Genomic DNA, 26655 nt, shown 5'->3' with positions numbered 1-26655 from the left:
AAGAAAGGGTTAATTAATAAAGTTAATTTGAACAGAAACATGTGTTTTAATCTCAAATATTATTTTTTTCTAATTTTTTTTTTAAAAAAAAAAGAAATTAATATATATATATATAAGAAAACAATTAATGAGATCATAACATTTTACAAATCACGAGTAACGTAGTAATGTCTATGATCACATCCCTCCGTATCCTCCTCCGCCTCATCCTTTTTATCCTTACACTGCCTCTCAAAAGAAGAAAATTACATTTAAGAACTAATCAGAGAAGGAGAGCAGGAGGAGGAAGAAGAAGAAATCCATGGCTTCTTCTCTCCTCGCCGTTTCCCTTCTCTCTCCCCCTCTCTCTTTTTCTTCCAAAACCCACCTCCCTCTCCTCCTTCGTCCTCCTCTTCTCTCCTCCACGATTCAAATCCAAAGGCCAAAACGCACCATTTCCTCCTCTTTCCTACTCCACGCCAAGAACGACGAATCCCCCGCCGACCCACCCGACCGAATCCTCTCCGCTGCTTGCTACCTCTACCCCTTCCTCGACGGCGTCCAATACGGCCGTTACATCCTCACCCAGTTCCCCGTCTTCCAGCTCGTCCTCCAACCCCTTTTCCCCGCCATTCGCCTCTTCAGGTCTTCTCCACTCAACCCATTTCTCCTCTTCCTCACCCTCTACTTCGCCGTTGTGAGAAACCCATCTCGGTTTAGCCGCTATGTCCGCTTCAACACCATGCAGGCCATCGTCCTCGACGTGCTCCTTATATTCCCCGATTTGATCGAGCGTACCTTTAATCCCAAAGGGGGGATTGGGTTGGATGCCTTGCAAAGTTTAGATAGCACGGTCTTCTTGTTCTTGCTTGTTTCGTTGATGTATGGGTCTACTTCGTGTATCCTTGGCCAGGTGCCCAGGTTGCCCATTGTAGCTGATGCGGCTGATAGGCAGGTCATGTGAGTTCTCTGCAACTTTGATTTATTCTGCTTACTTGGGTTGGGGATTGTTGGACAAGTTGGTAGTTTGGGATTTGGATAGGGTTCAAAATTGGAGCTTGGTGGGGGGTTTTATGTTCCGAATTACCTTAAAACATGGAAGAAATGTTGTTTCGGGTGGAACTGAAATATGGGTCAGGGCTGTTTTGATCCTTCATATTGAATTGGTGCTTCCTGGATTATGTACCAGGAATTCAACTTTGTTGTTGTATAATGTTGGGAAGCAATGTTTCCCCTACTAATAGTAATATAATTATTTGAGAAGATTTTTCGTTTCTATTGGTCTTGGATGGATTATTATGACGTTTTTCTCTGCATTTTATGGCTTCAGTAGGTATTGTTCCTTGGAGTTTGAAGTTGAGTAATGTGGTTCATGCTTTTTCAGTATGATGATTTTGACTTGGTTATGGATATAAATGTGCTTGTTTGGAAATTAGTTTGATACCTAGTATGAGGTTTTACCGATTAAACTTTTCTACCTCTCACCCCATAATTGAAGACCACAATGAAGTCCACAATCATGCATACTTTTCTTAGATGTTCCGAGTTTCTTTTGTGAAGAAACTTGCATAGTACATATAGGAGAATCAATTATTTGTGGAAGTCTGACATGCATATATTCCATTCTTCTTTCTGAATTGCTGATCGGTAGTCCATAAATATCTAGACGAGATTGTCTTTTATTCAGATTACATTTGGACAAAATAGTGTCTCTCGATGGGACTTATGGTTGCAAAAGTTTTCCATATGTACTTTGTAGAGGAAAAATGTATTCTCACATTCCTTTTTGTTTTTTGTGGATATATCAAGTTATTCTGATTGTGATATCCAAAATTTAGACACTGTTGGTTTGTCAAAATGTAATGTATAGGTAAAGTGGACATCTTTCCCCCTTTGCATGTTTGAATTCATAGTTCCACAAATTATGGGTAGACGTTTTCAATTGGGACATAATCCAAGTCACTAAGAAGGAACATAGGGTGAAGTTTCAATTGAAGTTTGTAAGCTGTCGTCATGCAAAGCAGAAGATCGAGGCAACTTCTATCAAAGTGGTTTATCTTCTATTCAACTGGTTGAAATGTTCGAGATGTAAGCACAACAGATTCTGAGTATTGTAAATTGATCTCACAAGGATCGATCTACATTAGAGTGGTGGTAAAGTGTCATGACATACAATCTGTAACATTTCTATACAACTGAAGGGCAGAAATATCTATGAGATGATATATCAAGGATTGGAAGCAATTAAAAAGCAACTGAAAGAATATGAGGAAGAAGAGTTGTCCATTTGATATTCTCAAAGGTCAGGTCAGGAGATTCTCTGTTGAATGTTAGAGGAATATGTGAAGAAGAAACATCAGAGAGAATGATGATGTTCCACTTTCTTCTTCTGCATTCTTTTTCTGGTGAGAGATCAGAAAGCATTGGAGAAAGTGAATCAACTTCCTCCTCATCATCCAGAATCATAAAATTTTGGACAAAGTATTTTATCACCGTGTTTGGCGGCAGCAATATGGCGAATTCAGCACAAAAATCACTTGCATTTTGATTATGACTTCATATGACAGACTGCACTTGAAGTTGTCTGAATTTTCAGGACCACATGGGAAACTTCTGAAGGCCATAAAAGTAAAACAGGGATTGTGGTTGGAATGGACAACAAGCAGCAAATCACCAAATTGCAGACATCAGCTGCTACTTTTTGTACAGATAACTCAGCCAAAGTACTATTATAGTGCTGCTCAAGTTTCTTGACAAGGATTTAGTCACTTCAAATTGTATAGAGAAAGTAAGAAGGTCAGCTGTTTCTAAATTTTATGGTAAAGTAGCAAATTTCTTCCTTGATTAGCTTTCCACTGCGGTGCTATGTTTTTTCCAGGCCACAAGGTCCTGTATACTATAGAAAAACCAGAGGGACATATAAACACTTGGGTCATTTTGTTTTTTATATTTAGAAATACATATATATTAAGAGAAACATATTTCTCTATATGTTGTATATAGAGAAACAAATAGTTTGTTTAGTTGATTGTATTCTATAACGTTGTATTTATTAAACACTATTAGTTATATTTTATAATGACATATTTAGTAAGCAAATATTTAATTAGAGGAAAATAGAAGAGAGGAGAGGAAAGTAAAGATGAGTTGGGGTTGAGGATGGAATGAGATGAAATGAGAGGGGAGGAGAGAGATAAGTCGGGGGTTGGGATCGAAATGAGAAGCAAAATATGAGTCAGCTTAGGATGACTAGTACAGTATTTTGGCATCTATTTGACTCAAATGGATGCTAAAAAACTGCATATGAGTCTAAGTAATTTTTTAAAATATTATTTCTTAGATTTGGTACACTTAACTAAATAATTTTTTTTTATTATATATTATATCTAGAAAAGTTTTCAACCAAATAACTCTTTGGTGAAAGCAAATATGAGCAACAATAGAGATATTGTTAGAGAGGCAGGTAAAGAAATACTCTTGAATGGTAGATTCTTCCATTACCTTGACAATAGTGTAATGAGGTAAAAATACTGAAAATTGTTTTGAACTAGCAACATATTCTGGAGTTTTTTCAAAGTGAAGAATTCCTAGAAGCAAAGAATACAAGTAGATTGTCGCACTGCTATACAGGATCATTTTGCTGGTTAAGCTTTTGGACAGTTGAAGTAACCTACTTGACAACCTTTCGAATTGAAGATAAGCTGAAGTTAATGTCTTCTCATGAGAAATCAAACCATGGAATATGTCAAGTTCATCAACTAAAAGCAACTGGGAAGCAAGCATAATTTTGGAAGAACTCTAGGATGTAGTTCATTGCTGTTTCAGATGATGATTTGGAAGATGGAGCATCTAAGCATGATGCATCAAACGAGTAAGAAAGCAGAGCGTACTGAATTTCCTGAACTATTCGTTCAGGAATAAATCCGGATGTAGTTATCCAGAGTTAGGAGATTTAAGTACAAAATTTCTGAGTAGAATAAGTCATGGATGTTGCTGTAATTTTGCGATTGATGCCGGCACAGGGATTAACAGCTTGTTGTTGTTGTTGTTGTTGTTGTTGTTGTTGTTGTTGTTTCCTCTGCACTTTTAAGTTGAATGAATATATGTTAAGCAAGTAGGTATGGTTTAATGCAGCAACAATGACCACCACTGACATTTTTATCGGACATAAAATTTGGAAGGAGCATACACAATGAGAGAAGAAACCAGTAAGGAAGCAAAGTGATGGGTTTAGATCTGGAAGAGAGAAGTTTATAATAAATTTAGTGGGTTTCTGCTGGTTTTTATGTGTAAAATATAAGAGTAGATAACCAGCATGTTTGAAACCTCTTTATCTGATAATCACGGAGAAACCGTGAAGGAAAAAAGAACCTCGAATACTGTAGGAAAAGCCAACCTTTATGACGCATTTATGACACATAGCCAAAGGCTATTATATAACAAAGTGAAAAGGAAGTTAAACTTAGTCAATACAAGTGCAACACAAGGTCCGGCACTATGAATAGCACAATTTTTGAGGCACTAATAATTTGCTAATTAAACTCAATTAACGCAGGAAGCCCACCAATGTACTACATACACCCAAATTTTGAAAATAAATACAATACAAATGCCATATTCGTGAAGGCCGCATAACTGACCTAAGAAGCACAAATACTAGCATAAATCAAAGTTACTCGATAACCTTAGAATAGAAGATCCTTGGATAGAGAGGAACTTCTCATATGAATGGAAGCCTGTAAAGAAAAGCGGCTTCACAATTTGTTATGGAAGCCTCTTCTACAAAAGCGAGAGCCGATCGAAAGAATATGAAACAGTGCCTTCTCGGTGCCGCCAAGGCTGAACAGAATATACATTCAGCTGAAGTGCTCAGCAACAAGAGGAAAGAATCAGAAATGCGTGTCAGAAGAAGGTAGCAAAGGTAGCATTAGCTGTTAACGCCTCTGTGCCTTTTTGGTGCTTGCAAAGATTCCTCACAGCTGCTGCCAACCCTCGACTGCCCTATCACTTGATTGGTAGATATAGGATCTTCGAGATTCTACAAAGGACAAATATTCATTTAAAAGTAAGATCTGGAAGATTTATGAGGACGTCCATAAAATGCAAAAGAAAATGGACAATTATATATATATCTAGAACACAACTGAAACTTTCTGAGAGTTTGATGATGGATAAACCTTTATGGCAGTTGAGGCCAAAATATGGCACAGCAGCTTTTGACTAGTATACTACATAATCCACAAAGGCAACACTTTATAGAAGATTGCCATACATGATAACTAGATTTGAACATAAATAACTCAAAAACCAAGTATTATCACCATTTCCCCCTTTTTTACAACTTGAAATAGCTTTACATTAGACTTATTGAAATCTTAATACAAGAATGCTTTGTCATAAACACCCACTCCCACGAACTTGGAAGCTGACCTTCAAAAATGACACGTGTAACTATTCCCTGAAAATTTTTAACCCGGACCGTGCAAAAGTTGTTCATTCTGTTAGAAAGAAGCACTAAGGATAATTGCAGAGGGACTAGCAAATTATATTTGTCATCAATTGCAAGTGGTGAGTTACAATCAAATATCCATTGCCAAAGGAAAGAAGTCAATAACAACATTTTCTACGAGCAGTTTTATTATGGATCCCCATATAGATTGCAAAATTTATCAAAGAGACAATGATGAATAAAATGATTAGATTTCAATTTGGATATCGGTCTCAGAGATGAAGATAGTAAGTTATTGTCTTTCTCAGTTAAGTAGATATCATCCACGCCTGAAGAATCTAGGAGTCCCCTGTTATGGGCAAATGATATTAGAATTTTCCAGAACTTGTTGAGGAACTCAAGATTAGAACAAGCAAGAAGACGATGGCTAACCCCAGATGGCGGACTTCTACTTTCACAGAACATTAGACCACCTCAGGTTGTCTTAACTGGTATACCAATGTTACAATACACGGTCCCATGCTGGGAACTCCCCACAGTGGTGATTTTATTTAATGGGACAACATAAGTTTTACTCTTCCTCATTTTCAAATATTTGGGGAAAAAAAAAGAACTGCTCTAGAGATTATGAGAAGTAACAGTTTATAATGATGTGGGGCATAAATAATAAGCTCAGTACCTCAGGACTGGAAGTTGTCCCAGTGGCAGCAGTTCTCTTACTAGCTGCTCGCTTACCCAGATTGATCTGCACAGAAACACTGGCTTGTGATAAATCTATACCAGAGTTCTGTAGCGCCTGAGACAAAGCAGTCAATAGCCTGTTTCATGCCCCAAAAAAACAGGATCTGAATTAGTTTGAACTTTTTCGGCACTGAGATATATAAAAATAAGAAAATAAAACTGCTTGCTAATCTAATCTTATACTTCGTAACCAACTCAAAGTCAAAGTCATAACAACAAAATGCATAAGAGAGGAATATCTAAAAGAATACAAAAACATTCTCAAATCAGTATCAAACTCAGATAAGTGTTGTTGATGCACACTAACTTGTCGAAGGATCTTTGAAATATATATTTAGGCACTCTAACGGTTAAACTTTCTGAGCATTAAAGAAACTGTTACATCTCTACAGAAATATGAAAAACCTATCAATTGTTTTAAGGAGTTAAGAACTAGTAAAAGTATAACATTCAGCAACAATTTGCAGAATATAAAACTAAAAGCAACAAAAGGATGTATCAAGAAAATATTAAAAGCAACAAAAGGACGTATCAAGAAAATACTAAAAGAAACAAGCTCAAAACAACATTAGCATAATCAGTGAGAAAAAGTAATTGACCCATTGAATACGTACTCTTGGGAGTATTGGCTGGACAGATTAATTGTGCCCTCATCTATTATCAGCTCGTCTTGTACATTTAGCCTTCCACTGCTAACAGCACAACTGGCAGGAATGGGCAACCTTAACCATGGGGCTTGGGACTGAGATGCAACATTGTCTGCATCTGAAAGAAACCTCTGTTGTGGCTGACTAAGACTATTTCCCCTTCCAACAGAAGTATATAAGTTTGGCTGCAAAATAGCAGGTACACCGACAACCTTCTTTGCAAAATTTGTGGGAGGCTCTGTTGGTCTGCAAGAGACACCAACCATCAGGTCAGTTTCTGTCGGATTCTCAGTACCAGAGGCAATCGCAGGTGCAACTGGTATGTGATTGTCATCGAAATTTCCAGAAGGCATATACCCAGTGGGGACAGAACCATTTTTTATGACTTGTGAAGGATAGGATATAATATCTCCCTGAATTTGGCTGTTATTCTGTGGCAAAAGGAAAGAAGGGACATGAGAAAGCTTGTTAAAGAAAAGAGGATACTATAAGAAATTCCTTGAAGATAAACATGCAGAAAAACAATCTAATTTTGTTTTAAGTTCTTTAATTGTCAGGTACCCGTGAATTTTTCCAGAATGATCTAAAATAGACGTTTACCTGCCAAAAGAACCAAAGGGAAAATCAATAGAAACTCTTTCTGTTGTTGATGTGACTAATATATCAAATGTCTTTTTTGGCTACCAAAATCCTCCTAGTATTCTATGGATCAATGGAAATGCATATATGAGAAACATGAAAAAAAAGAAAGCATCACTTGAAGATAAATCTAATGCAACTGGAAGAATATTTTATACTGTACACATAGCACAGATTAAAAAAAAAATCAGTTCTCCCATAAATAAAGCCATTTTAAGATAAGAAACAATATTCTAGAAGTTCATGTTATAACCATTTGCTTGTAGAATGTTTCAAGCATCTCTGAATTCAGAGAATTTACAAATAAAGAAGATCTTCATCTTGGAGAAGGAGGTCATAATGCAAATAAAAAAGAAATATTCAAGACCTTATATAGTTCCATTGGTTTCCACCATTTTCAAGTTATTTGTCAGTAAGACACAAGGCAGATGATAATGCAGTATCAAAATCATCCCTCAACCTAATTATTTCTCCGAAGACTGGTGCAACATAGACAAGCAGGAGTCTCATTCCACTGACAAGAAATTTCACTTAAAAAGATTGCAAGTTTGCAACAGGAAAAAAAATACCACCGACAATACCACTCAGTATTTAACATTTGACAAAGACTGCATGCACAATCATGCGGACATTCAGAAGCTTAAAAGTCATTACCCATGGCAGTAATTTGGCGTTATCTTGATTCCCCTCTGGGCATGATGACTCATGCTTTTGCACCTTCTCTTGTAAAAACCTGACATATTCAATGACCTGCAATAGAAGTCTTAGGGAAAGGCTTGCACAAACTGGAACTATTGTTCGAATTTGAAAAGGAAAAAGATTAATCAAGTTTACCTCTAAAAGAAAGGAAGCTTTGTCTCTTTTTTGATCACTATTTGGTATAAGTTCCCTAAGAATCTGAAATCTACATGAAGGTTTTTAATGCACAAGTTAATTACAATTGGGGAGAAAATAAAGACGGTTATTTGATTTATGTAAAGTTCTCAATGAACACTGCAAAATCATTTGGACAAGCATTTGTTGCATACTTGCATAGAGCCATAAATAAAAGGTAATGTGAAGATGAGACACTGATATATGTAGCAAATTTAAAATGAGCTATAATCTAATTTTGCACGTTCACATTTCTTTAATATATTTTGTAAATTTTAATTGCACATTATTCTCTATATCTCATTTCTCCTCCTGTACCTTCCCTCTTTCTTCATCACTTATCTAACAAGGAAAATTCGTCCTCTTATCAATGAAATTTATTTATAAGGTTGAAAAGAACGGAGTAGTTGGCCCATGAAAATTATTTATACACATTTAGTGACGATCCCATATAGAGCCAAATAACTCACAATAGCTTTAGCCACATCTACGTTTCCCTATGAAATTTACCGGCAAAGTTGTCTTCTTACTGGTTAATTGCATACATGTCTTAATGTTTTACATTGATTGATACACGTGCTAAGGTCTAACGTTTGCAATATGGTAGGTTCAACCAAGGTGAAAGAATAGAAGATTTAAGAATCTAAAGTACTATAGGAACAGATCTAGGAGCAAAATAGAAGCAAAGATTTTTTTCCCAAAAAAAAAGGCGTATTTTCCCCCGAAAAAAAGGTGTTTTTTTTTCTTGCCTGTCATTAATTTTGCTTCTTCTACGCTGCTCCGTGGCGGAATGCTTCGATCTTGGAGTGTTGGGCCGCTGATCATTGCCACTGCCGCTGCCCTTCCCATCTACTTTTACGGTCAATTCTGCTACAGAAAGAAAATTAACAGTCCAATTTGGTACTCTAACAACAAAAGTCGGGGGGAAGCATTAATTTTAGCACGAAGTGACATCCAGTCATGTCCACGTGACTCGTTCATAAGAAAGAATAGAAACACAAAAGAGAAAAGGAAAAGATCGCACCTTTACGCGAGGAGGAGCCCTCCCTCTTAGCAAACTCTTCGTCGTCGTCGTCGTCGTCGTCGAATCCCTTGCTGGATCTCGAAGCGGCCTCCATGAACCGCTTCCTCTCCGGTGGCGGCTGATGCCTGCCCCGAGAAAAGAAAAAAACATAATCTTACTAATTTCACAGAATTCCCCAGAAAACCCCAACCTAGAGGAAGACGAAGAGAGTAAACGAGGAGGATGGGAGAGAGAGAGAGAGAGAGAGAGAGAGAGAGAGAGAGAGAGAGAGAGAGAGAGAGAGAGAGAGGAGCAAACAACGAACCTGGAAGCGGAGGAGACGGATCCCAAGCTACCGCTGGCGCTGCCACGGGCAGCGAACGACGAAGGCCACTGCCCTGCACCTGAGGAGAGTGGAAAAGTACACAAATTAAAGAAAACCAAAGAAGGACGCGCGCTAACGAGCGCCGAGAAGGCGGAAGTTAATGGCCTGCTACCCCAGTCCTTATTTAAATCCCTTCTCTCATATATATTTTTTTTCTTTCCCCCTATCGACGGATCCAACCACCGAACCACGCGGCAACTCCAATTTGGTTTTGGGCCAGGTTTTCAATTCCGATGTTGAGGTTTCTTTTTCTCTCAAGCTCCCGTCTTCACGTGTCTATCACGTGGGTATGTGTCATCATTATTATGATCTCCTTCCAACAAAATCTAACAATGCTAGACTCTGTCAATATCTGATATGTTAGTTTCAGATACCTCAAAGAATTTTTTGTATATATGAAAAATATACCCCCCCCAAAAAAAATAGTATCTTGTAACTATTAATATGAACTGCTGTTATATATCATACCACCTACTACCTTCCGCTACTTTCACGGTAAATATTAATAACACCAACAATATTTTCATATATATATATATATATATATATATACTACCTCTACCGTGTTAGGTATCTCTAATGTGGCATATTTTTCAAATTGAATGTGATGTGCTGCTACACGTCATAATTTAGAAGGATAAAAGTGTAATACAACATTAAAAACACGTAAACGTTCACAAGCTCCCTCGGATAGAAGGAATAGCTGCATCACGTGTCAGCTACTTGTCGTCATATAAAAAGGTCATACACCATCACGCACATGGGCTTCCCCCTAAACCCGTGGCTCCCTCGAGTCCCATCACCATCCCGGTGAGGAATAGCATCACTAGCCCTAAACTTACCTTTATATCCGGAATCGCCCCACAGCGCGAAGGGAGCAGCACCGCCTGCTGGGGTGAACCCACCGTTGCCGTTGTCGGGTTCGGGCTTGCTTCCGGCACTGAACCCAAGAACGACGGGGCACGTGAATCGCTCAGGCTTAACCGCCGCCCTCGAGCCGGGGTCGGACACGTGGCTGATGCTGAACGTCCCGATTCCGCCCGGGAGCACGTGCTCCCCCGCCTCGGCAGGGCCCGTCTTGGCCACGTCCTCCCTCATCTCGCTCCGCTCCTCCAAGGGTTGTAGGAAATCGTGCGTCTTTAGAAAAAACCCTGCAGGTAAAAGATCCACGGATCGAGATCAGCGCGCAACTATTGGATTAGAGACGGCAATTCGGTCCCACTCTACGCAACCGATGTCTTAATGGATGGATGGATGGAGGATGGCTGTACACGTGATTCTTTTAACCACGAACTCCACTTCCCCACGATTACAAAAAAATTTGAGACGACTCAAAACCAATACCCTTTCGTTTCCTAAATTTGGAAATCGAAGCTGGAGTATACAACTGATACTAACTGCTTCCATGATTCCATCTCAAAAACAAAGAATACAAAACGGATACTCCCAGATGTACTCACGATAACGTGTTCCATAAATGGTAGATAAAGAGTTCTCGGAAGAGGTACCTTGGGAAGGAGGTCTCGGATCTGGACGTTGCATCGATGAATCCTTGGTGTAAAGCGAGAGGAAATCGTGAGGTGCTTCTTTTCCTGCTGGAATAATCCGAAAAATACATGTGAAACGTAGAATTCACCACAAAGAACATCATGAGAGAGGAGAATTCTACTACATCGCATACCTTGGAGCTCCATAGATGAGATCGTCACCTCCACACAAGAGCTGAATTAATCCTCGATCCGCTGAGGAGATCTCGACCTCCTCCTTCGATAACCTCAAAATCTCGTGGAGAAACCCTAGATTCCTCGAGGTAGGAGAGAGCGAGAGAAAGCGATATATATCGAAAATTTGGAGCGGAATTACGCGTCGAGGACGAGAGATCTTTCTATCTCTTTGCCTCTCGAGCTCCGGCGTAGCGATGGGGGAGGTGGAGATGGGTCGGTGGACCTCCTCCGATATATATCTTCTTTATACGGCGCTTGTTCGCCTCCTTTTTATTCCATTATATATATGCGCGTATGTGTGTGTGTGTTTGTGTGTATCTAATCCCTATTCCTCCGTCGCTAATAAACGCCGTCATGTAGACGGCGTCGCGGTTAATGTTAACATGCGTTAACCCCTTAACCCAACGGTGTAGATAGAGCCACGAGGTGGTGGGATGGAGGATCCCGTGCGGCGGTACGGCGAGTTGACCCCGGTTGTGCCTCGGGAGCGGGAAGGGATGATTAGCGCTAATCCCGATTGGGGGAAAAAGTTAATCAAGAAAATAATTAAAGAAAGGGGCTGGAGAGTTCGGAGGGAGAAAGGTCACGTGATAGGCCGCCGAACGGGAGTGGCGTGGGGCCCACGGGCTAATCCCAGAACGGCCGAAAATTGCGGGCATCCCGTGGAGAGAGAGGTCTCATGTGCATGAGATTCCCCCCCCCCACACCTCCTTTCCACCACCACCACTGCTACTTTTTTTTTCTCTCAATAAATTATTTAATGAAAAAAAAAAAAAAACGTAGGGACCGAATTAAGAATATTAAAAAATGGTAGGACATAAATCATAAGTTGATAAAGTATGCATGCATGATAAAAAATAACTTTAGGCATCGTAAAACCAGCAGATATAAATGCACGATCCATCCATTCGGGTAATGCCACATCGTAACGACCCTCCTTCGATAGCTCCAGGTAGAATTAATCCAGCTTGGTCTTGCAAAATTGGGATCCAGATCTATCCTTCATTCCTTTGTTGTTACTATTACTTCTTTATCTTTGTCATCTACCAACTCTGATGGTATAGATATATAGTTGGTACGATAAACGTTTAAATTTAAGATACTCCATAGCTGCTAGCTAGGTTTCTAGCTAGCATGGATCGATCCAGATTTTTTTTACAATCATGAGCCAACCTTTTCTTTCTTTTATATGTGTCTGAGATCAAAGTTTTGCTTAATAAAATGAGCGAATCCTGTTGATGGGGCGGTGGCTTATTTTAATATAATTCAATCAAGCTACCTAGGCTTTTCCTGTATGCATAAATATATTGGTCTTACCTTCTTTTTTTCGATCGTAATTAAAGAGAAAATATGGTCTGTATATATAAGTCTTCTATCGATTAACTGCAAAACAAGTCATATTTAAACTCATTACTCATGGATTCAGGTAATCTTTTGGACCTATCATGGTAATGAAGCTATAAATTTCTTAGAAGCTACTAGTTTATTGGTTAAGTAATTTACTTTCAAATCTGACTGCCGTAAGAGTATTATTTTGAATTAATTCTTATACTGCAGACAACAAACAAAACAATAATAATATTGTTGACTTTTCCTTTTGAAATTTCTGACAGTAACCAATCATTTATATCATTCATTTACAACTCCAACTTGGTTGCCAAATTCACACATCTCTAAGCTGCCCATCACATTCCAAATGAGCAATACCATTTCCATGCGTACTATATTAATATTTTCACATCTTTAGTTAATCTGAAACCCAACATGCTTGCTTCACCTCCATGTCTCCATACCTCGAAGCATTATATATTTTATACGCCCACATGAGCTCTAACATGCATGCAGTCTCCATAGGTAAACCTTCTATTGTTAGTTTATTCCACTCCCTATTGTGTATTTTATAACACCCACATACTTATTAACAATCATAGAGACACATGACTCCTATAACCCTAAAGTCTTAGCTACTCAAACAAAAGAAAATTAATTAATTATGACAAAGTAGTTGATAGTTTCACCCTTCCTGTGTCATTATCTCCACAAAGAGTACAGAAAGAGACCCATTAAAGATGTGACATCCTTATTTAATAGTAAGCATGCATGATAAGGCAAGAGAGAGAGAGAGAGAGGAGAGAGATTAAGATTCCAGGACATACAAAAGGCTCTCCACATTCATGAAATACAGGTAGGATGGCTCCCAATCCATTAGACAAAAACCAAGAGGCCAATTAAACTACTATTAGATATAGACTTAGTCTAATTAAAAAAAGAGTTTAAGGGTACTTAGGTTTTGTTCCGATGCTTAGACATTCCCTTCTTCTCACTGTAAGGGAATCCGTTTAGGGATTAGTAAATAATGGTTTCTGTCATTCACGTAAAGATCTATTATGAGGCGTTTCCGTTAATCTCGCGGGTGAATTTAAAATACCTTTTCCATTCCACGCGTCGCGATTTTAGTCGCTGGTGTGGTTGCTGGTCACGTGAGTGAAAACATAAAGGTCGCCTACCGCCCAAATCACGTGGCCAACTCATGGCGGTTGGCTGCGTGGGCCCCGGTAATGGGTGGGAATCCGGATTCGGATTTATTTTGGGATCCGAAAGGGGCGCATGTGAGGGGGGGTGTCGAGAACACAGCGGACGCCGCTATCATAGCTGTGGGGCCCACGCGAGGGGAGGGGGGGCACGTGAGAGGAGGATGAGCTGCACCTCACGTGCACACCATCCGTCCGATGACGTGGCCGCTACGGATCGCGTGCGGTGGTCCCCGGCGGAGAGCGGCAGCTTTGTCGCGGCTCGCGGGGGGTTTTTCAACGGCGCGGGATTAGTAACGGCATCTGACGCCGTCAGACTACTGACGGAACGGTTCCTTTCCAAGCAAAATGGCATGTTTTTACCGGAATACCCCTCAATGCTCTAGCATCTAAAAATGCAAATAGAATTATAAATTTGAAGAGGATATAAACGTAAATTTAGAATCGTCGGAAGGGTCTAGATGGACGCAGGAAGCCCCAATTTTCCCGTATAGGGACTAGGAAAGGGCAGCGATACGAGGCGCAACGAGAAGCGGAGCACGTGCAAGGGGTGCTTGCCCATTCTGATGACGTGTCAGTTAAGAGGGTGTGGGGCCCAGGGGAGGCCAACTAACTAAAGCATGTGCTCCGCTCGAAATGACCTGTCGACTTTAGGCGCGTGTGGAGGGAGGTGACGTGCTGACTCACGTGACTGCTCCGTTGGCTTCATACGGACCCCGGTGTTTCTTAATCTCGCGGCCGGCCATTTACCCGCCACGTGTCATACACAAAACGCAAATCTTATCGCCGCACCTTTTTCATTTCGGTATTAATAAACTTCTTATTACCGTCGCACTTCCAAATCAAGTCCTCGATGCTTCTTCTTTGAAGTTTGAAGTCACACAGAAAATTACAAATAACACCTTATTTAATACTTTTTCTCTGCCAAATATGAAAGCAGGCCAGGCCCAATAGTGCCGCCGTTTGGATCCAGCCCAAAAAGAATGCATGATCTATTAGTACATTCCAAACTCATCCGTCGACACGTGTAAACTAGCTCTTCTCCAATCTCCACGTGTTAAAAACCCATAACGGCACTCGTCAGCGAACGCTCGAATCAAACCCCGGTCTTCTCCTCTTCCCCCTTTGATTAATTTTTCTCATGCCTTCTCTGCACGCATGTAAGCTCTCTGTAATCCTCTTCCTCTGCCTCCTCCTCCTCCCTTCGCTCTTCTTCTCTCTCGTCCTCCTCTCGCTTTTCTCCTTCTTCCTCTTCTTCCCAATTGCATGCATCCTTTCCTCCCTCTACCTCTTGTCCGCCATTCTAATCCGAGTACCCAACTTGCCTCTTGCGAGAATTTATCCTTATAAGGATGACCGTCGTAGTCAAGATTGTGTTGGTGGCAATGAGCAAGATTGCGTTGAGTTGAACAGCTCGGAAGTTCCGAGGTTAGATGAGTCATCCGAAGAAGAGGAAGGGGAGGAGAAGAGTGTAGAGTTGTTTGTTAATGGCGAGGAGAGTAAAGAGGAGTTCGAGGGATTTCAAGAACAATTTGTTATGGAGAGAGGAGGATATAAGAGTGTAAGTTCCTCTCTTTCTCGTAAGCTAAGCTATGTTTTCCATGCATTCAAGATGCTGTATGCTATTCAAGTCCTAGCTTTTCCTGTTTTGATTATGAATCTCTTAGAAATATTCCCCGAGCTTTATATCATATATCTGTGCTCATATATGACTTGAATGTGATAACTTGTAGATAGAAAATATATCAAAATTTTATTAGAAAAGATATTTAAGATAATTTTAACTGTTTATGATGTCTATGTGACACAAATAGGAGTATATCAAAAATGGTGACACTTCAAAGGTCTAATTATAATTAACCTTATAATTAATTATGAAAGTTAAGAAGAAAAAAAACTACATGACAAATACATATATAACATATGCTTATTAATTTGTTATGGAGAGAGGAGGATATAAGAGTGTAAGTCCCTCTCTTTCTCATAAGCTAAGTTTATTTTCCATGCACTTTCTTGAACATAACATATGCTTATTAATTTTCTCTGCAGTTCTATGAGATCCTATCTTTTTGGAGAAGCAAGGAGAGGTAACATTGGAACAGGATGGGAAGTTTAGCCTAGCTAGACTGCAATTTCACACTAGCAAAACTACTCACTCTTTGTCTGTGTAATAATATATACTTCATGCATCATGAAGTGCTTAAAGAAGAAATCAGGTGTAATATATCAACTAGATATCTCAAATCACAATCACTTCCTTTAACTACATCATCTACTAGTATAAAGATATAAATGAATCAAAATATCATATTGTACATGCTATATTAGGTACAGTTTGTGATCGAGCAAATGCTCAGCTGCAGCTACCATGGTCGCATCAGGTGTTGTTGCCAACTTATCTCTCGAGTCTCCTCTTCCAACTCTCTGCACCAAAGAGATCCACCATCTCAAGAGCCGCGGCGGCCGCCTCCTTTCTTTGCGGCGGCCGTCGCAGACTTCTTGCCCATGAACAATATGTAACTGAGAATATATGTGCAGAGATGATGCTGAGGAGTACTGCTAAGACTGTAGGTGGTGATGTGTTGGAATCCGATTGTTATGATGCTTATTATATAGTTTAATCTCCTTGGGAGACTTGAAGCCAGGAAGACTCCCATGTAAGTGGTAACAGTGGATGACGCAGTAGCTTTGGATCGCTCAGAGCTCTACTTGACTTTTGAGTTCGGTTTCCAGGAATATTCTTCTACCAGGTCCAGGTGTGATCGATAGACTGATAATGATTGAAAAAGCCGCGTTGAATTGGTCATGGTCAGGTGTAATACTATACAAGAAGGAAAACTAAGTCATTGCCTCGTTTATCTCAGGCGTTGGTCAAGAATGGAACCTTCAACGAAAGCCATGCACATCCTTTTCTCGTAGAATCTGCCCATTATTTGACTAACTTTTATAGTTAGAAACGACAAATTCCACAATATACCTCTTGCAGTTACCTTGATCACCAAGTTAGCTACCAAATCTTAGACTATATAAATCCAGAGGGTGGCTTTTAAACTTTCACAGCATTCAACACTCAGAGGTTGTACCTGATCTCACGAGAGAGAAGTAAGCAAGTCATAGCTTGGAGTTGGCCAAATTAATCAAGTTGATCATGGGAAGTAAGGGCAAAAAGTGCTTCTCGGCGATAGCCTCTTGGTTCTCGTGCTTATGTCCGGTAGGTCCGAAGGCCCGCGGCGGTGACAAGGCACGGCCGCCGGCTTCGCCGGAGGCAGCCATGGTTGCTGCTGCTAAGCATTTCTCTTCTTCTCACAAAGTCAAGTTTGGCTAGTGCTTAATATCAGCCTTTCATAGTTTCATGTACATAAAAGATATGATTTATCTAATTACTCTTAGTTGCTCGGTAACAAGTATAGTGGTAAAAAATTGGCGTTCAAAAGTGTATGTAAAACGATTAAAGTGTAGGAGAAGTATATATATCAATAAACTTTCGTATTAAAAAATAATCGAGAGAAGCTTTTGGTCTATTGTGTGTGAGCGAGTCAGTGAGAATTGCGTTAATTGCTGGAGATATATGACTGGGCTGGGCCAAGAAGCCCACGCTTTGAATACTCTTTTGGTTTAACACATTTTGCACAACGTTAGAGATTTTCACATATTTTGTGCAATTTTAATATTCATAAATTAAGCCACCGGTTTGATTTATAGGAATACTTCATCTACTGCAAATTATTATTTTAATTTTTGGATATTTTTTTTTTTTTAGTGTAGTTCAGTCATCTTTTGGTTGAGTTTAGTTAACCATAATACAAGAGAATACATGGGGTAAATTGTATTCAAAAGATTAATTACAATGTATAAGAAATAGAAATTTGGGATTGGGGATTCAAAACTCCATTGCTGTGCTACTGAGACAATCTCCAGTCGCCTGCAAAAAGAAGACGTGGAGGCAAAGTTGCAGGATGGGCACTGGGCCACTAGGCGAAGGAGAACAGGATAATAACAGTGTTATACTTTAAGGAGGTTCCACGTGACTTCTGTACCTTATTGCACGTGATTGGGTGAGCTACGACACGACACGACACGTTTGACCTGACCCCACCCATCGTTATCCGCCACGTAGCCTGAAAACTCCCTCATTCTTATCAGCCAACCATCTTTTCCCACGCACCACCTGTGAAGCGAGTTCATACAATCTCCGCTGCATACGATATTACTCGCTATTGAGTCACGCAAACAACTACAAGAAGGTACCCCAAAATACTCTCTGTAATGTCATTTACAAGGTTATAGCGAAGGTCATGGTAAGCAGGCTTAAGGTGGTGCTGGCCAAAATCATCGGCCCGGAGCAGGCAGCGTTTGTGGCCGGCCGAAGCATAGAAGATAACACGTTGGCTGCCCAGGAGGTGGCTTACTCCATGGCCACATACAAGAGCGGACACCCTATCATGATGATCAAAATGGACATGGAAAAGGCGTATGATCGGGTCAGTTGGCCGGCAGTGGTTGGCGCGCTCCGGCGGATGGGTTTCCCTACTCGGTGGTGCAAATGGGTGCAGGCGTGTATTGCCTCCCCCAGGTTCGCATTGCTGATAAACGGGTGCCCGACCACCTGGATCACGCCCAGGAGTGGCCTGAGACAAGGCGACCCGCTATCCCCTACCTCTTCATCATCGTCACGCAAGTGCTATCGGGACTCATCAACGAGAAGGCAGACAAGGCCTTCTTGCGAGGGTTTAGGGTTAGAGACGTGCAGTTGTCTCACCTGCTATATGCAGATGACCCGCCGCTAACTATCTTTGGAAGCCTCGCGCCGGGAACGCCAACAAAGATCCTAGAGAGCTCGAGCGCATGAGCTCATCACAAACCAGCGGGTGAACTTCAACAAGTCGGAGCAGTATCCGTCGACCGGGATCGGGCGTAAAGAGCGCGGCAACTCAGTGTACAACTCGGTCTGAAGGTGGCAGGCATGCCGTTCAAATACCTCGGGGTGCTTATCTCGGGGAGGGGAGTGAAGGTGAAAGAGCACCAGGAGCTGGTGGAGCGGATAGGAAAGCGGCTAGCGAGCTGGAAAGGGTCGCTCCTATCTCAGGCCAGCAAGCTAACCCTGATCAAGGCGGCGCTGCTAGCGATACCGTCATACTGGCTAGGTAGCACATGGGTGCCGGACGGGGTACTGGAGGAGATAGCTAAAAAAGCTCGTAACTTCCTATGGAAGAATAAGGATGGCCACGGCCTCCACCTGATGAACTAGGCTCAGGTGACTCTGGCCAAGCGGCAGGGAGGTCTCGGAGTCCGTCGACTTAGAGAAGCAAGAATAGCCCACCTGGGTAAGCTGGTGTTCAAAATGCTAAACAGGGAGAAGGCGCCATGGATCCGAATCATGCAGGGCAAATACGGGTGGCTGCACCCGTGGGAGAAAACGAAGATCCAGCACCCATCGTGGATGTGGCGAGCTCTAACCAAAACAGCTAATCAGTTAAGAATGGGATGCAGAGTGTTGATAGGGAACGGCAAAGGAACAAGCGCCGCTTTCGACCCATGGCTGCACGAGATCCCGTGGTCTAGATAGCCAAGGGTTTTGGCGCCTAGGCTAATGGAAGAAAACCTGCGAGTGGCCAACCTCACCAGATATGAGCAATGGACTCCGGTGCGATTGGTTAGGGAGGCAAGAACTGAGCTGGCTTTCGAGATCGCAAACTTCCCCATGGGAGCCGCCACCAGTGAGGACAGATGGATCTGGTGGCCGCACCCAAGGGGAACACCTTCGGTTAAGGCGATATACCAGTCCCTGCTCCCTCAGAGTGACCAGCTCTGGGTAGGGTGGAGTAACCTCTGGCGTCTACAGGTTGCACCGAGGATCAGAGTTTTCTGCTGGAAGCTCCTGTGGGGTAGGCTCCCAACGCGAGCTTACCTCCATTATCTTCATGTTGGCCCCGAGGATCGATGTGCCATGTGTGGTCTGTTCAGCGAGACGAGTGAGCACCTATTGTTCTCGTGTAGATACAGCCGGGAGGTATGGGAGATCCTGGGCACCGAGAGAACGGCTGGCGATTGCGGAGATCGATCAAGATTGGATCACGAAAGAGTGGAGCTCAAGCGTCGAGGAGGACGGTCGGGCCAAAGGGTTGATAGCATGTACGCTGTGGTCACTTTGGAAGAGCAGAAATGGAGTTGTGTTTAGAGAGAAGCGGACGCCGGAGCTAGCAGTGGTTCGGTCAGCGGTAGAAATGGCGGGGGGAGTACAGGTGCGTAAACAAAGAGAAGATCCCGAAGGTAAGGAAGAGAAGGAAGCCCTGGGAACCGCCGGAGCCGGGCTGGATCAAAGCAAACACCGACGGAGCGCTGAGAGCTGGCGCGTACCAAGGCGGAGCAGCGGCCATATTTCGTAATGCGGAGGGAGAGTTTCTACAGGTGGGCTGGGAGCCGTGCCCGGGCACCTCGGCGCTTCAAACTGAACTCTGGGCTATTAGACTAGCGCTAAAGATGGCGAGAAGAGGCAACAGGCTAGAGATTGAATCGGACTACATCGAGGCCATGAGATGCATGCAGCAGTCTGAGCACAGCCCATGGCGCGTCCGAAACCTGGCGCGAGAATGTGCGGAGCTAGCCAATGGCTTCGGTGAAGTCAGGTTATCACACGTAGGGAGAGAAGCCAACTCGGTCGGCGATCGGGCGGCGGCGGAGGGCCAGTGAGGCCTCGGGTTACTGCCAGGTGGAGCGCCTAAGCAATGCTCCACCGGAAATATGTAAACTTTTATCTGTCGACGCGGAAACGTGGCGGCAGAATATTAATATATAGCTGACCTCAGCTCCTTGTAGTCAAAAAAAAAAAAAAACCCCAAAATACTCTAGTAGAGTCCAAAGTTATGTTCCCTGTAATAGGTTTAAATCTAACCCTAAGTAATATTATAAAGAAAATTATTTTATAATTTTATGATTTGGCTTAATGCTTGACTATGCGGTTGACTTAAAAGATCAATTAGACAGCGCGACGGCGGCTTAGAGAAAGTCTCAACGGACATATGGCTTAAAATTTAGATTAGAGAGCTAACTATATTAGCTAAAAGACTTACTTAAGTACTTTTGTATCTTGTATCTAAGAATGACTAGCTGTTTGTCTAACTCATATCTTGTCTTCGGCCTTATCAATAATAAAAAACCCTAAAAATATAGAAGGGAGGAATTTGAGCACAGGTGAGTTAATTTAATGTATCAACGAAGTATTTAATAACCACGAAAAGTTGTAGCTCATCGCCTAGTTTTCCATGTTCTCATCTTTCAGTATATAATATACAAATCATTTTTTAAAGTATCAACTGTGCCAGATAGAGATATTCTCCAGCTAAAATTTTGAAATTAAATATCTACTGGATAACTTTTCCAAGTACCAACCCTGAGCCAAAAGCTTCAAGTAGCAATCCCATATAATTTATAATAACCCTTGGTTTGTAATATATTAATCGTGTTATCTAGATCTTGTATCTAAATAACACGACACAGAGGATAAAGTTAGAGAAGAAATTAAGCACTTAGAGCCCACCTACATACATGTTTAATTACTCGTTATTCTCGGCCAACCATGATATGACCACTTTTGTTTAGTGGAGTCTAATTCTAATATAATATAATAGTACCTTTTTTACATTTTGACCCTTGTAAAGTAAAATAATTAAGTTGAGCATCTGTTTTGTGGCAGTAGGACCGAATAATATATTGAGAATTACTTGTGGGGAATTGGAATATTTCCAAGTCCCTTTCCAACTTCCATTGGTTTCACCCACCTTGAGCAATCTAAGGAACCATTGCTTGTATTCGTTACTTGTTTCTTTCGTCTCAACATCAATCCCCGTTCACTTGCATAGTTGCTTTGCACTTTTTTGACCCCCCCCCCCCCCTCTAAACTTAGAGAAGAAGACTTCTTGATTCTTGGATAGTTTATTATGCGATTGATGCTCCAAAACTCGCTCGGATAAGTATAAGATGGTGTTATTCTACCAGCTTATTCAACGCGAATTTAAAGTGGAAGCCACGTCTAAAAAATGTCAATAATCGCTACGATCCCGAGGATAATGGAGAACTCTACCTTCGCTAATCCCGATAAAAGAAGTGGATAACCCTCATAATTAAATCCCGTATCCCGATTAATCTCAACCCATCCACGTTGGCTTTTATCCATTCGCAACCGTACAAGTCCCCACTTAGCTCGCCTTTAACGTAGGCTTTAAGTTAATTCAAATTAACTCATTACCATCTCAAGTCCGGAAAAAATAAAATAATAATCCCGGTGGGCCCGCGACTTAACTAAGATCCCATAATTCCATGGATTCTAGTGGATTTAATTCCCAGAATGACCTCGCCAAGTATGGTTATCTTGGATTAGGTTAATTGTGAGGTATTAAAGACGACAAAATATCGGTGGACGGATACTGTGAGAAAATTACATTTCTGCCCCGTAGAAAAGCGAGGAGTTTGAACGTTAATTAGTGAGGGAGTGTGGGCAGTTTAGTCAATTTGGCCGGCATACACGGTAACATCACCGGATACGGGCCAATCAGCTTTGTTCTCGTCATCGCCTTTCACGTGCCTCCGTACGTGCCAAATGTCGCAATCGTGGTACCCGATCTCGCATCCACGGTTTAATCGGACGGTAGGACTATGGCCTTCTAGAGACTTCGGATCCGAGGAGCCGGTGAGGGGATCCGGCGAGAGGATTGGGGGTTAAGATAGGAGACTTGACGGGAACGACAGCGAAATAAGATTTTTGCAATAAACACCCCGGTTGAGTACTATATTATATGTGATTGCAAGGCATATGGTCAGGCTTAATGGCCGATGGGTCGGACTAAACTAAAATATCCAAGTTTGTACTGGTGATATGTGGAAAAGTTTGGTCTTAGATGAATGATTGAGAAAGATTAGGGGTGTTAGTTGTAAGAATCTCCTGCTGAAAGAGAAAGACGGTCCTCTAACTACGGTTAGTTTTTTACCGCATCGTTGGTTGCTTCAATCTACATAAACAAGGAGGAGTTAAGAGGGCGTTTCGGAGGAAGCGAGTAAGGAAAGTGAAGGAAAGGAGGAAGAAGAGTACGAGTAAGAGCACGAAGGTTCGTACGGATCATCGGTGGATCGTCGCCGTCGATCGTCTGTCGTCGTCGTGCAGCGGGCGGAGAAGGCGGCTGCTTTCTCTCGCTCGAGTTTGGGCCGCTTCCCGATCAGATCTTACCCGCATGTGAGTTCGATCTCGCTCTTAGTTGTTTGTCGTATGAATCGATCGAAGTGCGTCATTTCTTCGCGAAATCTGTAGTTTGTGCTCTACTTAGCTGATTCCGTGGATTTTTTAAAGACTTTTTGCATTATTTCGGACATTGACTGGTTTTATGAGTTGAGCATGATCTACCGGTAGGAATTTGAGGGGTTTTTCCTTTGATTGGACTGCTACTTGCTCAAAAATAGTAGAAGCGGGTTGCATGCTTCTAGATCTTCGTAATTTGAAGTCTTCTCTTTAGGATAGTTTCCTTTATACTTTCGTTTTTTTTTTTTCAAACTTCTGCTGTCCTGCAACATGTTACTCGTGAACTTTTTAGTATAATTTCTGTTAATTATATCCTATTATTTTTATAAGAATAATAATTCCTATCTCTGGTTCTCCCTATATTTCACTATAAGTTCGTCGGATTTGATACAAGTGATGCCCCTAGAGAATCTCTGTGGTTCATGGTTCTGCTCTGCTAGTTGCACTGGTAAATGTGTTCTTTTTCTTATTTAGGTGGATGATGTTGGCTATTTGTAGTATCATATCACAAGTCAAACCTTTTCTTTTTTTTTTAAAATTGCACTGATTTATGCTTATTAAGTCTTTATCCTTGTAAGAGCTCTTCTCATCCTTTCTACGGGATCTCTAAAGTACTTTAAATGGTTCTTATGTTTTGAAAGCAACGGTTGATTCGGTCCAAGGTTATGAGAAAGAACAAGACCCATTTGATAGTTTTCTCGTTTGCATTTTATGCGAGACCTTTTAATTGCGTTATGTTTAGATGGCCTAATTGTTACTTACAAAATTTTGTAAACTTTAGCTCATACTTATGATCCCTCGCTTTCTGTTTTGCAGGGTTTTATTCTTCTCGATCCTATACAGTGTGACATGATGGCTTCCCTGATTTAGGGGAGGCCTTTCCATCTTCAACTGTCTCCCTGTCGTTAAGAGCTGCTCTCTGTTGCTTCTAGTGCGAGTTTGATGGTTGATGTGTTCAATGTTCACTTGATCACTTGATGATTGATTGCACAACTCGCATTCCCCTCTCTTTTTCCGCATCAATTCTGGTGTTTGGTGTGCGCCTGGGAAAGAAGAAGAGGAAAAAAAGGACTGCCTTCTGCTGCTGACCTTCACTTTACTTACCTCAGATCCTCTGCATTGTTCCATGTCTCCTAACTTGGATAGCCCTGTTCAGACACAGATGGCAGTTGGAGTCCTGAATCACACCTTCAGCAGTGAATACGGGGGAAAAAGTAAAAGCGAGGGAAGACCTGCTTGGTGGAAACGTGTTTTTGTTCAAACTGACACCGGCTGCGTCTTAGGCATCGAATTGGATCGTGGAGACAATGCCCACACTGTGAAAAGGAAGTTGCAGCTAGCCCTCCATGTGCCCACTGAGGAGAGCTCGCTGACTTTTGGTGACCGTGTTCTGAAGAATGATCTTAGTGACATTCGGAATGACTCCCCATTGCTTCTCACCCGGAATTTCATGCATAGGAGTTCATCCACCCCATGCCTCTCCCCTACCGGAAAGGATCTCCAGCAAAGAGATCGGAGTGGACCTATAGAAATCTTAGGGTGCTCAAGCCGTTGCTCTCGGATGAAGCAGCTTATTAAGGATGTTGTCAAGGCAATTAGAAATGGTGTTGACCCCATACCTGTTCACAGTGGGCTTGGTGGTGCATACTATTTCAGGAACTACAGTGGTGAGAGTGTTGCTATCGTCAAGCCAACTGATGAGGAGCCATTTGCACCCAACAATCCAAAAGGTTTTATTGGTAAAACCCTTGGACAGCCAGGCCTCAAAAGATCAGTGCGGGTTGGTGAAACAGGGTTTCGTGAGGTGGCTGCCTACCTTCTAGACTATGACCACTTTGCTAAAGTTCCTCCGACAGTCCTGGTCAAGATTTCTCATTCAGTATTTAATGTGAATGAAGGTGTTGAATGTACCAACAATAAAGCTTATGACAGGAGGCCGCAAGTTGTTAGCAAGATTGCATCATTCCAGCAATTTATTCCTCATGATTTTGATGCCAGTGACCATGGAACATCAAACTTTCCTGTTTCTTCTGTACACAGGATTGGGATACTCGATGTTAGAATCTTCAACACTGACAGACATGCTGGTAATCTTCTGGTCCGCAGGCTTGATGATGGATCTGGTAGGTTTGGGGCTCAGACAGAATTGATCCCTATTGATCATGGTCTCTGCCTACCAGAGAGCTTGGAGGATCCTTATTTTGAGTGGATCCATTGGCCCCAGGCATCTATCCCTTTCTCTGATGATGAGCTCGAGTATATAGCTAATCTAGATCCGGTAAAAGACTCTGAAATGCTTCGAACGGAGCTGCCTATGATCCGTGAAGCATGTCTTAGGGTCTTGGTCCTCTCCACAATATTTTTGAAGGAAGCGGCAGCATTTGGTCTTTGCCTAGCAGAGATAGGTGAGATGATGAGCAGAGAGTTTACTGGTATGGAAGAAGAGCCAAGTGAGCTGGAGGTAGTTTGCATTGAGGCAAGGAGATTGATGGCAGAAAGAGAGATATTTCCTGTAGCAGCTGAGTCAGCAGAAGAAGATGATTTCCTATTTCCTATTGATTGTGAAGATGATATGCTGCCGCCGAAAGCAATACCATTCTACAATTTTGGTTTTAAGGGGGGGAGTTCCAGAAATCCACTGTCAAAATTGGAGGAGTGTTTAGAGGAGGAGGAAGATGATGTCAATGAAGATTGTGGTGTGGAAGGGCTTTCTTGCTTCAGGCCTGTTAATGAACCGCTTCCTAATGTTTTGAAGCTGTCCACGTCACTGAAGGGCATCGGCCTTGTGGAGAAATCTCAGCGTTATGTTCCAAAGTCTAAAGGTACTACTAAAACTACCAACGGTGGCAGTGGCGGTGGGCTTCCAGGAGGGAGCAGCAGGAGTGCAAACGAGCAGCTACCTGCAAGTGCAAGTTTTGTGAAGCTGGCAGACATGGGGGATGAGGAATGGGGAGCATTCCTTGATAAGTTCCAGGAATTGCTGCCCGGCGCGTTTCGCGGCCGGAAGTGTGGGCCCACTGGCCAGAGGCAGAGGCAGAGGCTAGGCACTTCTTGCCAGTTTTGAGTAGGAGTATGATCCAAGAGAGTAGCGAGGATGGTTGCGTCTGCTCATTAGCTGTTTGTTGCTTGTTGTGCCCTTTCTGGTAGATATAAAGAATGAAGATGGGAGTTAAAAGAATAAAACCATCACTCACTGGGGCTTGCAAGATGGTGACTGGTGTCAAGGGAATGTGTTGGATCTGCATGTCGAGATGATGGTGCTTCTGTATATATGTCTTTCTAGTTAGATGTCAGTTACTTGAGGGAGGTGAGTGTGAGAACCTGCCTGTTTTCTTCTCATTATATGCCTTCGGACTACTTGTCACAATAAATTTTTTAGAGTTTTTATGTACAGC

General features: G+C 41.9%; 3 protein-coding genes and 1 long non-coding RNA gene across 14 annotated transcripts; 3 read left to right on the top strand and 1 right to left on the bottom strand.

The window, feature by feature from the left end:
• Window positions 1-213: 213 nt before the first annotated feature.
• On the top strand, window positions 214-1253 carry LOC140788042 (protein TIC 20-v, chloroplastic). Its single transcript, XM_073137175.1, has one exon. The coding sequence runs from the start codon at window positions 302-304 to the stop codon at window positions 941-943; it is 642 nt and encodes a 213-aa protein (XP_072993276.1). The 5' UTR covers window positions 214-301; the 3' UTR covers window positions 944-1253.
• Window positions 1254-4489: 3236 nt separating this feature from the next.
• On the bottom strand, window positions 4490-11959 carry LOC140784036 (transcription factor BIM2-like). 11 transcript variants are annotated; one of them, XM_073131267.1, is made up of 13 exons: window positions 11398-11959; window positions 11225-11311; window positions 10559-10867; window positions 9657-9735; window positions 9353-9477; window positions 9078-9198; window positions 8290-8359; window positions 8110-8205; window positions 7378-7416; window positions 7174-7247; window positions 6784-7062; window positions 6108-6246; window positions 4490-5017 (listed from the first exon to the last, which is right to left on the bottom strand). In XM_073131267.1, exons 1-13 carry the CDS (start codon window positions 11408-11410, stop codon window positions 4907-4909), a joined length of 1542 nt encoding a protein of 513 aa, XP_072987368.1. In that variant the 5' UTR covers window positions 11411-11959; the 3' UTR covers window positions 4490-4906. The 11 variants fall into 11 exon arrangements, with proteins under 11 accessions (XP_072987368.1, XP_072987377.1, XP_072987317.1 ...); XM_073131276.1 differs by having other exon boundaries at window positions 9078-9195; XM_073131216.1 differs by having other exon boundaries at window positions 6784-7247.
• A 3153-nt stretch (window positions 11960-15112) lies between these two features.
• On the top strand, window positions 15113-16201 carry LOC140799903 (uncharacterized). The gene is made up of 2 exons (XR_012111094.1): window positions 15113-15532; window positions 16021-16201. It is a non-coding gene; the product is annotated as an uncharacterized lncRNA (long non-coding RNA).
• A 6752-nt stretch (window positions 16202-22953) lies between these two features.
• LOC140782432 (phosphatidylinositol 4-kinase gamma 5-like) lies at window positions 22954-26653 on the top strand. Its single transcript, XM_073128989.1, has 2 exons — window positions 22954-23197; window positions 24077-26653. Exon 2 carries the CDS (start codon window positions 24387-24389, stop codon window positions 26322-26324), a length of 1938 nt encoding a protein of 645 aa, XP_072985090.1. The 5' UTR covers window positions 22954-23197; window positions 24077-24386; the 3' UTR covers window positions 26325-26653.
• Window positions 26654-26655: the final 2 nt, after the last annotated feature.

Source organism: Typha latifolia, chromosome 1 (genome assembly GCF_019914945.1).
Source record: "Typha latifolia isolate L0001 chromosome 1, TyphaL0001v2, whole genome shotgun sequence".
Taxonomy (NCBI): Eukaryota; Viridiplantae; Streptophyta; class Magnoliopsida; order Poales; family Typhaceae; genus Typha; species Typha latifolia.
Note: the sequence above shows the minus strand (reverse complement) of the source record. Positions and strands in the feature narration are given on the sequence as shown.